Below are 13,199 nucleotides of genomic sequence, written 5' to 3'. Positions count from 1 at the left end.
ACTGAAAATTCTATGAGGTGAGAGATCATGTCTTCTTCTAAGACAGTGCCTGCTATTCAATAGTTATTTAATTGAATGGATTTTCCAAATTAATTTTCCTATAAGAAAAAATGGCCTGGCCAGTTTTATTTATCTTTGTTACAGCATACATAAATCAATTCCTTATAAATTTAGTTTTCAGTGAATTAACTCTAGAAAATCCAGTCAATTCTGGGCGTGATGACAAAATAAATCGTCTACACTTGGAAAATATTCTAGACTTGGAGTAGTGTGATCCTCTAAGATCATTTAGTTTCCCTACGTGATATCTCTTCTCTGTCTCAATGCAACAGCAACTAGGAAATGTGTCAAGCATTGGAGTTAGGAAACCATCTACCATACATTTTCCGAGAGTACCTACTTAAAGTACCTACTTAAAACTTTCTTAAGTGTTCTTGACCCTGTATTCTAATGTGTGATTTGGAACATATGACACCATACCTGGACTTCTAGGGAGTGACTGGCTCCAGAGAAGATGCTTATAGGGCAAAACAGGCCACTTGGAAAGCCTGCTCCTTTGAAACCTCGCCTCCATACTCTCTGGTTTATAACAAGTGATTCTTCTTCAATCCTAGAAGAATCGTAAAGGAGCTTCCTTGAGCATTGGCTGTCAGAGCAGGGCACAAGGGCAGCTGCAGGAAAGGGCAGCAGGTGTATGGCTCAGAGAAGAGACTTAAGCAGCAAACACATTGGCTGGACCCTTGGAATGCCCACTGTGATGTCATAGAGAGTCATGAGGGGTAAAATTGTTTGGCTGAGAGGGGCAAAACGGTTTGGCTGAGAGAGGCAAAACGGTTTGGCTGAGAGAGGCATGGTTGAGTAATGGCTCTGCTTTGGAGGCTAACCATCTCACTGCCACAATGTGTCGGCCTTCTACTATTATTTGGTTTCCTTGTCTGGGGGCTTTGGGTGAGCTTTTCTGGGAAGCAGAGTAGGAAGCAGGTGGCAGCCAAGACGCACTCAGAGGTATGTGATGCAACACTCTCTTGAAACCCACTGCTCCCTGTCCCTGTCCCTGTCCCTGGAGACATAGAAACTCCTAATCTTGGGAGGAATCGATGGTGGGAAGAGGGGAGCTGAGGTAGTGCCTATGGATGTCATCCTGCAAGTCACCTCCACCTTTTCGAGGTATGGTGGGGGAGAAAGTCCGACATATATATATATATATATATAAAACCCAAGACATATATATATGTGTGTGTATATATATATATGTGTGTGTGTGTGTGTGTGTGTGTGTGTGTATATATATATATATATATATATATATATATATATATATATCCCAAGGAAAGAGAAAGGGATGAGTTAATAGAGGTGTAAATGTTGCTGAAGAGATGGGAGGTAAAGAGTATTCTAGGATCTGTAAAATGCCTTTGCAGGGAGCTTAGGTTTGAGCTGTGCTTCAGAGGAAGGGTAGGATTTTGAAGGTGGATAGGATGGGCAGAGGAGAGTAGTGGAAGACTTTCTGGACAGAAGGAATTGATCGGGGGAGAGCATGGGAAGCAGAAGAGCGTTGGATGTGTTCAAGGAGAGGTGAAGACACCTATCAGGAATGGAGGGTACAAGTGTAGGGAACCGGTTGGGGAAAAGTGAGAGAAAATGTCGCAAAGTGGTTAGAGGTCCCATTGCAGAGGGCTTCAAATGCCAGACTGAACACTTTGTATAAATATTATTCTGTCTGCAATTGAAAGGCATCAAAGATTTTAAAGCCAGGGGAAAATGTGCTTAGATCTGGGCTTTAGAGCACAGAATTTAAACTTTAAAAAGTTTAAACTCTAAACTTTTTTTTCTCAAACATACCACTTGGGAGTCTAATTAAAAAACAGATTCTGATTCAGTAGCAGATTCTGAAGCAGTAGAAGTCTTATTCTAATTCAGGAATGGATTGAGATTTTGCAATTCTAATGAGCTCCCAGGTGATCCTATTGCTATTGAACTGAGCACCGTACTTTATTTTGACTTTTTTTTTTTTTGGCTGTGTCATGTGGGTTGCAGGATCTTGGTTCCCCAACCAGGGATTGAACCTGGGGCCATGACAGTGAAAGCACCAAGTCCTAACCACTGTACCACCAGGGAAGTCCCAGGCACCATGCTTTGAATGTGAGGCTTTAAATAACTCCAGTGAGTGCATATGGTGGTTGTCTGGTGTAGCTCATCCAATAGGAGGCTACTTTAAAGACTTAGTGGGAAGGAGGGGGAAGGAAGTGAAAGAATCAGAGCAGTAAGATGGAAAAGAGGACATTGATTCATTCCCCCCGTGTTTATCACCCACTGCCACCACCATGTACAAGGCACTCCTCTGGGCACTATGGATGCAGCAGTAAATGGAAGGGACAAAAATCTCTGCCCTCAGGGCTGTGAGAGAGGAGGAGGGTCCTGAGGTGAAAGTTTGGCTATAGGAAGTGAGGCAGAAAGAGAGTAAAGGGATTGAGTCTTTTTTTTCCTGATTGGGCCTCAAATATAAAGAGTTAATTATAAACTTTATCATCATTTTCCTATGAGGACTATATTCATCTTTGTATCCCCTATGCCTGGTATACTGCCTGGCATATGGTAAGTGCTCCACAGGTGTTTGTGAAATGAAAGGATGACTTCTCAGTTTTAACCCTGAATGATTGAAGAGATGGCATTTTAGGCAACATAAGAAACACCTGACAGAAGTTGTGAGCGTAGCAGGAGGCGGAAAATGTATGTGGACATATTCGTCAAGCAGCTCAAATTAATAGTCTAGACATGTGCTGTCCAATCTAGTATCCACTGGCCATATGGGGCCTTTTACATCTAAATTAATCAAAACTAAATAAAATTTAAAATTCCTTAATTACACTACCTACATTTCAAGTGTTCAGATATGATGATTTCCATCATCATAGAAAATTCTATTGGGTAGCACTAACCTAGACTCTAGATCTTGGAAATAGATAGTGGTTATCCATCCATTTGGCAACAAAATCCTTTTAAAAATTTCCTCAGAAACATCTCTCAAATGTAGCAATCCAGATTCAGGGTCATTGTCTTAACTAAGACTCCTCTTGAACTATTTTCAGTCGCTAAGTGGTCTCCTACAAACGTTTTCCAGCCTAGAGCATAGACCCTGGCTCTACAAAACAAAATTATAGGGCTTTTGTGGTGGTGCAGTGGTTAATAATCCGCCTGCCAATGCAGGGGACACGGGTTCGAGCCCTGGTCCGGAAAGATCCCACATGCCGCGGAGCAAGTAAGCCCGTGTGCCACCACTACTGAGCCTGCGCTCTAGAGCCCACGAGCCACAACTACTGAAGCCCGCACGCCTACAGCCTGTGCTCCGCAACAAGAGAAGCCACCGCAATGGGAAGCCCGCACACCGCAACAAAGAGTAGACCCCGCTCGCTGCAACTAGAGAAAGCCCACATGCAGCAACGAAGACCCAACGCAGCCAAAAATATAATAAATAAATAAATAAATAAATAACGTTAGAAAAACAAACAAACAAAATACAGTACACACAAAACCTCCCAAAGCTGATTGTGTCACTTTGCTAAAAGTAACTAAAGAAAAAGAAACTAACAAAAATCTCTCAGCGTCCCACTGCCTGCAGCAGCATTTCTCATCTTTTTTTTTTTTTTTTTCTTAATTTTATTTTTGGCTGCTTTGGGTCTTTGTTGCTGCGTGCGGGCTTTTCTCTAGTTGCGGTGAGCAGGGGCTACTCTTTGTTGCAGTTGCGCGGGCTTCTCATTGCGGTGGCTTCTCCTGCCACGGAGCTCGGGCTCTAGGCATGCGGGCTTCAGTAGTTGTGGCACGTGGGCTCAGTAGTTGTAGCTCACGGACTCCAGAGCGCAGGCTCAGTAGTTGTGTGTGCACCGGCTTGGCTGCTCTGTGACACGTGGGATCTTCCCAGACCAGGGCTCGAACCCGTGTCCCCTGCATTGGCAGGCGGATTCTTAACCACTGCGCCACCAGGGAAGCCCCACACTTATATTTCTGTTACAGCATTTACCACATGGTATTGTAATTTATCTGTTTAGACATCTATTTTCCCTACTGGTGTAAGTTCCTAGAACACAGGGATCATATTTATCTCTACAGTTCCAGCACCCTACACAATACTGAGAACTTAGTAAGTACTCAATAAATGATTCATGAATAAATGAATGACATAACTGTTGCTGTGGTTGTGGATGCCAACAGTATCAATATTTATGTCTATGAGATGAAGTGCACTGTCAATAAAATCTCTAACCTAGAGTATTACCTGATTTTCTTTTTTCTTTTTTTTTCCTTTCTAGACTTCAAAGCAGCATAAATTGAAAAAGATCCAGAAATTTACAGGTCAGAAAGATCCTATTCTTCAGTTCAAGGCTAATGACAAATCAACTGTGGGGTCTGTTTTAAGATGCTAACCTTTAATAGCAGGTGAAAGGAAGAAGGTTGAAACGACTATGTAAATGAAAGAAATAGTCCTACTCTTTCTAGCATCTCCACTTCCAAAGAAATGTCAATGTCAATAATTCTTTCCATGCTTCCTATCATCCTTTCCTAATCTCTTTTTGTGCAAAGCTCAAAGTATCAGGAAAGAAACATGGTGAGACTGAAGAACAAAGAAGGGGTAACTACCAAGAGTTTGGTGCGGGAAGTTTTGGTACCTTTTTTCTCTAGCATAGACACTGGATAATACATATCTTTTCCTCCAAAGATATGTATTCCTCTGTTTACCCCACTCCATCTCCCTATCATGATTATTCCTGCTCTTTCCAATGGCTTACATCTACTACATGTTGAAGACAGCATCCTACAGCTTAAAAAAAAAACAAACAAACAAAATGAGAGATAGGTTAAATCTGAGCTCCACCACTAATTAGCTTTATGATCTTAGGCATGGCTTTGTCTTTGTTTCCTTATTTGAAAAATGAAGGGGTTGAACTAAGGTGATGTCAATAGTCATAATGCTAATAGATTCTTTACCTCTACTCCCAGATCCACAGTGGGAAGAAAATCTCAGGATGGGTTGCATTGACGCTAACCTGACATGGTGAGTAAAGTCGATCTTCACTGTGTCTGTTCTTTCTCTCTTCAGCCTACCCTACTGATAAATTCTATAAAAGTTAGGAGTAAGATACCTGGGACTCTGTTTTACTTCCCTCACTATGATAGTTGTCTCCTTTCTAAGTCTCTCTTCTTATTGTTTTCCTTACCAGTACTTTAATATCACTTCAATTACACTGACATACTCTGTTGCATCCAGCTTTTTAGGACTCCCTACGGGGTGGTCCCAGGAGGGTGTATGCTGCTCAGTGGAGAGGTGTCTTCAACAGACCGTCCAACACCTGGAAAGTGCAAGGTCAAGTAGTTTCTGGGTTGGGGTTGAAGGTGGCAGAGCTTTTAAGAGGGAGGAAGGAAGAGAGTGAAGGAGGGAGGGAGGGAGAAGGAGAGGGAGAAGAAAGATGGTTAGTTAGTTAATTAGTTTTGGTAGTGGGGGAAGTTCTGGGTTCGAACAAAGTTGAAGAACCACTGGTCTGTGAATCATTTCTGATTGGAATGGGGACAAATGCCTCCCTTTGTCCTGGTGGAGGATTTCTTTCCATAAATAAGTCATTGATGTTGGGGAAAGCAACCTTTTTTGTTTGTTTGTTTTCCCTTAGTCCACATTATTTTGCATTTGAAATGGCCATTATCTTTCCCTTTTCCTACTTTTCCTTTTCCTGTTTCAAAACAAATAGAAACTTTTCTCTTTATTTCTTAGAGCAAGGCTTATGGAATTGGATTTACCTGAACCACAGGATATGAGTTCTTCCTCCACCTCCTCTGTTTCTGTGGCTCAGGGGCCTGTTCTACCCTGTTGTGACTGTAAGAAGGCAAAACATTCTTCTGACAGTAGCATCTCCTCTGGATCATCCTACAACTCCAGCCTGTCCCAACCTCCTGCATTTTCTGAAGGAAGAACCTGGCAACTCTGGAGCCACAGTTTACCTATTTTACCCCAAAATCAACCTCCTGTGTTCAGGAACCAAGGCACATCCGTGCCTTCTTTTAGGCTCTCAGAGCCTGGGAAATCAAAACTTGTTCAGAATTTGGCAGCTCTTTCATCCTTAAGACCTCAAAGCACTTTTATCAACTCTCTTTTTGAATCCCCAAATCTCCACAAACAAGAAGAGAAAACAAAGGATGAGAGAAGGAGCAAGAGTCATTTGACATCAGATCATAGGCCAAATGCTATTTTCAACGAGAGACCACTATTGTCAGGGTCAGCTCCAATCCAGCTCTCTCCTTTGGCTAGGCGGGAGTTAGAGGGACATATGGCTTGGAAGGTTTGTACTTTGCGGGAACAAACAGTGCCTCTGCCTGTGAGGGAATCATGGGCAATGCTGAATTATTTAACTGAGGTACAAGGAGGAGTCCCTGAACCAGAGAAACCCCAAATCCACTTATCTATGCCCACTCATCAAAGCACTGAGCAGAATATCAACAATGAATCCCCAGACCTTCCATCATTTCAGCTCCACGTGAACGTTGGAGTGGAATCTGGATTAAACGGAACAGAAACAAAAATTTCACAGACTCTTATCCCAGGTAAGCCGTCACAGCCTGGGGATGGCCCCCAAATCCTTGGATCCAGGCCCTTAATGACATCAATGGGCACTCCACCTCCTAAAAGTTTAGGAGTTGACATAACTCAAGAGGAAACGACTTTACTGCAGAAGGACCCAAAACGTGTGTTAGAGCTTAGTGTAGAGCAGAGGGGCATAGATCTTCGAGAAAAAAGGATACATCAGCATAAGACCCAAGTGACTAATGTGGAGCTGACCCCACAGCTACCATATCAAGTCAGAGATAGCATAACGGTTACTCCACTGGCATTACTTCAAGTCATGGATTCAATAGGGATAATTCCAGAATCACATTCAGAAGAGATAGAATCTGTGGGTTTGTTACCACAGCCACCAAATGAAGTCGTGAAACCAATGGAAGCCACGGAAACAGTGAGTGTAAGCCAAAACCCATCATATCAAGTCATTGAATCTGTGGAGGTAACCCCAAGATCTCAGCAGCAAGTTATGGAATCAAGGGAGATGACCTCAAGACAGCAGAATCAAGCCATAGGCAATGTGAAGGTAACTCCTAAAGCATTGCTTCAAGTCATGGATTCTATGGGGCTGATTAACAAATCACATCCACCTATCATACCGTCAGTGGGAATGACCCCAAGGATGCACTGTCAGGTCATGGAGTCAGCGAAAAGGACCACATTGTTGGACCATCAAGTCATACAACCAGGAAAGATGAGTCCAAGGCTACGACATGCAGTCATGGAAACTGTGGAAATGACCCCAGGGCCACAGCATAAAGTTATGGAATCAGTGGGCATAACATCAAGGCCACAAAGCCAAGTCATAGAACCACTGAAGATTACTCCAGGGCCAATATGTCAAAATACAAAATCACCTGAAATGATCGCCAGGCCATTGCCTCCAGTGATGGATTACCTGGAAGTAACTCCAGTGACACTATTACAAGCTATGGATTTCATGGGGATAATTCCACCAACACAGTCACATGTTATAGAATCTGGGGGTTTGACTCCAAACACACAGTCTCAAATTGCAAATTTGACCCCAAGGGCAACTCAATCAGATGGTTTGACTTCTTCTAGCTCTCCTACAACTATTGGTCCATGTGGAGTGGTCGAATCTCTGGGCTTACCTCCAAAGCTACCACCTAAAATCATGGAATTGGCAGGATTGATTCCAATGCCATCACAACAATCCATACATTCTCTAAAGGTAACTCCAACAGCACTGGGGTCACCCATGGGAATGATCACAGCACCACAGTCACAAGTTGTAGAAACTCAGGATTTGACCCCAAGGCTAATATCTCAAGCCAAGGAGTCTCTGGAGTCAACTCCTGAGTCATGCATTCAAGTGCTAGACTCTGAGGGGGTGACTCCACAACCACATCATCAAAGCACAGAATCTATGGCATTAACCCCAGGACCACCTCATCAAGTCATGGAGTCTTCAAGGTTGACCCCAAGGCATCAAATTCTGGAGTATTCAGAGATGAGTCCAAGGCAAAGCCATCACGTCACAGAAACTATGGGTTTGACATCTGACACCTGGCTACAAATGGAGAAATCTGTAGAGGTGACACAGTCACACCATCAAGTGATGGACTCTTCAGGGACAATCCCAAGGTCACTGGGTCAAGGTACAGAATCTATAGGAATGAGCCAAAAGCCACTGCCTCGAGTCACAGAATCTACAGAAGTGCTACAAGAAATGCTACAAGATTCATCACTGCTTCAAGATGTGAAGTATACGGGGATAAAGCCAATGCCACAATTTAATGTTACGGGTTCTATGAAGTTATCCCCAGGACTGCAAAATTTGAAATCTGGGAAACTAATCTTGGGACCAGAGTTGCAAAATACAAAATCTATAGACATAACTACAGGTTCAATTCCACAAATGGTAAAATATGGACAGCTGATCCCAACTGTGAACTCTATAGAATTGGCCCCAGAACTACAGCTGCAGAATATAAAACCTGATGAGTTGGCCTCCATACCGCAGCTGCAAAGTGAGAAATCTGTGCAGTCAGCCCCAGGGTCTCAGCTTCATGGTGTGAAATCTATCCAATTGACCCTGGGAACACAACAACAAAATGAAAAATCTGCTGAGTTAGTCCCATCACCACAGTTGCAAAGTAGGGAAGCTATAGATTTGGCCCCCAGTTCACAGTTGCAAGGTATGGAATATGTTCATTTGGTCCTACCATCAGAGTTTCCAGGTATAAAAACCGTGGAGTTGAATCTAAGACCAGTACAAGAAGATATGAAATCTGTGGAGTTTGCCCCAAAGCCATGGTTACAAGATAGAAGATCCGAGGAGACAGCTCCAGTGTCATTGCTTGAAAATGTGAAAACTCCTCAAATGGTAGAAAGTAGGAGGTTGATTGCTGAGACACAGGTAGAAGATATGAAATATGAGGAACTGATCCCAGGAGCACACATTCAAGCAGTAAAATCTGTAGAGTTGAACCTCAAGCCGAATCAAGTCACAGAACCTGAAGGATTGACCCCATGGCATCAAGCTTCAGAATCTTTAAGGATGATCTCAGAGCCAGGATATCCAGAAACAGAAGCGAAGTTTACCTCTGACACTTGTCACCATGCAAAAGAATCTAGGGGGTTGATAAAATCATCTTTCAGAAATACCCCAGGGCCACTGAGCCAAGCTTCAGAATTTATGCAGATGAACTCAGTGTCATTCCAAGGTACTCTTGAGCCAATGTTCCAAAGTGTAAAAGCCATGGGAGATACTCCAGTGTCACAGCACACAATACAAGAATCTTTAGAGTTGGTACCAGGATCAGAGATGCAAGGTATGAAATCAAAGATGTTGACCCCAGAGTCCCAAGGTATGAAGTCTGTTCATCTGAATTCAGAAGTTATGAACTATGAGGAGTCGATCTTGAAACTACAATTTCAAAATGTGAAATCTGTTCCATTGACCTCAGAACCACAGTCCAAAAGTATAAAACCCGAGGAGTTGACTCTAGGGCCATTAATGCATGATAATAATTATGTGGATTTACACGTGCCACTGGAAGAATCTAGTAGGTTAGTTCCTGAGACACAGTTACAGCATGTTGAATCAAGGAAAGTGACCGTGGCACCACATTTACAAGGATTGAAATCTGTGGGTCTAACTTCCAGACCAAGGCATCAAGACACAGAGCCTGCAGAGTTAGCTGCTGAGATCTGCCCACAAGAGGAAGAATCTGTGAAACTGGTCCCACAGCTAGTCTTGAAAACTGCTGGGGTGATGCCTAGGCCACATTTTCAAAAATTTTCAGAGATGACTCTAGGTCAAGGCTATCAAGATACAGAAACTGTGAGGCTGACTTCTGAGGCTTTGCCCCAAGTAGCATTGACACAAAAACCAACAGGTCAAGTTAGAGAATCTAGAGGAATGACTCCTCTAAGGCCACATCTTCAAGTTACAGAGTCATCAGAGATACCCTTGAACCTAGGGCCAAGGCGGCAAGATGTCAAATTTTCTGAATTGACTTCAGGGCCAAACCTTCAACGTGTCAAATCTGGGAAGCAAACCCCAGGACCACTGTTTCATAGTGTGACTTCTGTGGAGACAACTCTAGAGTTAGGGCTGCAGGCTGTGAAGTCTATAGGGATAAAAACAGGGCCTCCTCAAGTCATGGAATCTGAGGATTTGAATCTAGGACAGGTGTGTCAGAATAAGGACTCTGAGGAGAGATCATCAGGAGAAGGGTTACGAATAGAGAATTATTTCTCTAGCTTTCTACACAACTCTTCAGACTCACTCATCTCAAGCTCTGTCAGAACATCTGAATTAGGTCTTTGGGATTCTGAGATGCCAGAAGTATCAAGAGCGTTGGATATAAAAAACCTTGGGACAGATATTTTGCAGCCTGAGGAGTCTTTTATAGACATTGCTATAATACAATCTCCAACCCTTCCCTTATCCCTTCATAACCAACCCTCTGATGAGACAGCTAACACTGTACAAAACCCAAATTCTGAGGTCCCAGGAGTGGATGTCATATCTAACGAAAGGATTAAGAGGGAGCAGGTGGAGGAGTCAGGGAGCTCACTCCGGAGCCTTTCCCACCATCCAGCACAAAACTGGAGATCACTATCTAGGATCTTCCAGGCAGGATCAGGGGCTCGAAGAGGCCTTACCTGGCCTGCCCTGGGCAGGCGACGGAATGTCTGGGAGAGTCGTTCCTGGAGGCAGCGACTACCTCGAAAATACCTCTCCAGTATGCTAACACTGGGGAATGTCTTGGGGACCAGCATGGAAAGGAAGCTTTATTCTCAAACTGCAGATACCTGTCAATCTATTCAGACTTTATTTGGGGTTCCAGTTGAATTGGTGGAATTTTCCCAGAGTCTGCTTGAGAAGGCTCAAGGTACTATTTCTCAGCCTTCAGTGGTCAAAAACTACATTCAGAGACATACTTCATGCCATGGTCATGAGAAAAGAACGGCCTTAAGGATGTGGACACGTGGCTCCATGTCCTCCATAATACAGCACTACTCTGGCACTAGAGTGAGAATCAAGAAAACAAACTCAAAGCCCTGTGATATATCCCAGGAAGTCATTCAGCACATGCCTGCTTCATGTACAGGGAGTCAGCTTCCTGCCCCAGCAAAGTCAGAGTCTTCCTTCAACGTATTTTTTGCTAGGAGAGATTCTGTTCCAGTGGAAGAGAGTGAGAACTCACAGAGTGACTCACAGACAAGGAGTTTTGAGTCCCAACACTCCCTCAAGCCAAGTTTTCTTCCCCAGGCCAAGTCTGACTCCTCAGAACAGTTCCAGCTTCTACAAGATCTGCAGCTAAAAATAGCAGCAAAACTGTTAAGGAGTCAAATACCCCCCAACGTACCTCCACCTTTAGCTTCAGGTCTGGTTCTAAAATACTCTATCTGCCTGCAGTGTGGCCGATGTTCAGGATTTAGTTGCTGTCATAAATTACAGTCCACTTTTGGGACTTACCTTCTTATCTATCCACAGCTTCACCTTGTAAGCACTCCTGAAGGCCATGGAGAGATCAGGTTGCACCTTGGCTTTAGGTTGCAAACTGGGAAAAGACCCCAAGTCCCAAAGTATCATAGAAGAGGTAGACCCATCACACCAAGGAGCCTTAGATCAACATCACTAAGGAAAGCTAAAGGCTATACTCAAGCTTCCAAGAGTTCTACGTCTACAATAGATTTCCAGTCTGGGTCTTCCCAGTGTCCTGCTCCTATACAAGTCCACATCAGGCAAAGGCAAGGTGGCAGCCCTGGCCTAGTAGAAAAGACAGAAATTAGAGAGCCTGGACACTATGAACTCACTGAAGTTCGCTGTCTATCAGAGAGTGACTCTGAAAGCAATCAGGATGAAAAGTGGGCTAAAGTGAGAACAAAAAAGACCCGTGATTCAAAACATCCAATGAAAAGAATCCCCAGGGAAGTCAGAACACAAAACACAAAGTTCTACACAAATTGTACAGCCATAATACAGAGGTCCTCTAAGGAATTACCAGGCCAGTTAAGAAGGAAGAGGAGTGCAGCGTCTCAGACAACTACCGCCTCTTTAAAAAGACAACCTAAGAAATCCTCCCAACCAAAATTCATTCAACTCCTCTTTCGGGGCCTAAAGCAGGCATTCCAAACAGCACACAGAATTATGGCTTTGGTTGGGCAGAAGCCTGAGGACAGGACAAGGCTAGGCCATTTCTGGTCAAGCAAAAACTACCCTCCAAAACAAAAAGCCAGAGACTATTGCTTATCAAGAGACATCAAAAGACACAGGATGCCGACTCTCAAGCTAAGGCCAACAGACCCATCCATTAAGGAGGAGAGCACATTGTGGGGAGAAACAGACCAATTCAGACGAGCTCAACAACCAACAGGAAATAGCTCTTTCCAACCCAGACCTATACAACTGCCCAAGCCCATAGTTTCCCAAATTAGTACCACTCTCACAAACACCTCAAGCAGCCAGTCTTTGGGTCCTGTTCAAAATGAGAGTAATAGCAGAGCTAAGAAAAACTTTAACGGAAATGAAGTCTCTAGCCAGGAGTCCAAGAACTCCAAACCAGGAACCAGAGTTCATGCTGGAGGGAGACTCTTAACATGGTTCCCGTATGAAGAGAACCTCACAGTCACCTTAAAGAAAAATCCACACACAAGGAACGAAACCACCACAGCTTCTGTAGGGAAAGAACCCCATGGAATTCTTCTGGAAGGAGCCAATATCGTTCCTCTGAGAGGAGCCACCACAGGGCCTCTGAGAAGGGCCACCGAAGTGCCTCTGAGAGGAGAGGACACAGCGCTTCTGAGAGAAGACGGTACAGGCCGTCTGAAAGGGGCAGACACAGTCATTCTGAAAGGAGTGGACACAGTCCGTCTGAGAGCAGCAGACTCCCTCTGAGAGTCTCTCCTTGAAGGGATCAAGGAGAGACTCAAGCACAGCTCACCTAGGGATTGGCGCAGATATAGTTTGGGTAAAGATTTCAGGAGCAACTCAAACATGTCTCCTAGAGACCACACCAAAAAACCCCAAAGGAGGGCAAGCTTGGAGGCCTGACGCTAGAAGATGGGAAGAGACCCGCCCCAGTTATTCATTGCCTCGCTCAAGTCTCCACGAAGC

General features: G+C 43.9%; 1 protein-coding gene across 1 annotated transcript; it reads left to right on the top strand.

Annotated features, from left to right (window-relative positions):
- Window positions 1-861: 861 nt before the first annotated feature.
- SPATA31H1 (SPATA31 subfamily H member 1) lies at window positions 862-12,994 on the top strand (the record flags this gene model as incomplete). Its single annotated transcript, XM_081253902.1, is given in 4 exon segments — window positions 862-1,005; window positions 4,308-4,402; window positions 5,762-12,702; window positions 12,705-12,994. Coding segments are annotated over 4 exon segments (7,470 nt in total).
- Between the last annotated feature and the right edge of the window lie 205 nt (window positions 12,995-13,199).

The sequence above is a fragment of the Mesoplodon bidens genome, assembly GCF_964165515.1.
Source record: "Mesoplodon bidens genome assembly, chromosome: 14".
Classification (NCBI taxonomy): Eukaryota; Metazoa; Chordata; class Mammalia; order Artiodactyla; family Ziphiidae; genus Mesoplodon; species Mesoplodon bidens.
The sequence above is the reverse complement of the archived record's forward strand: the minus strand, read 5'-3'. Positions and strand labels throughout refer to the sequence as shown.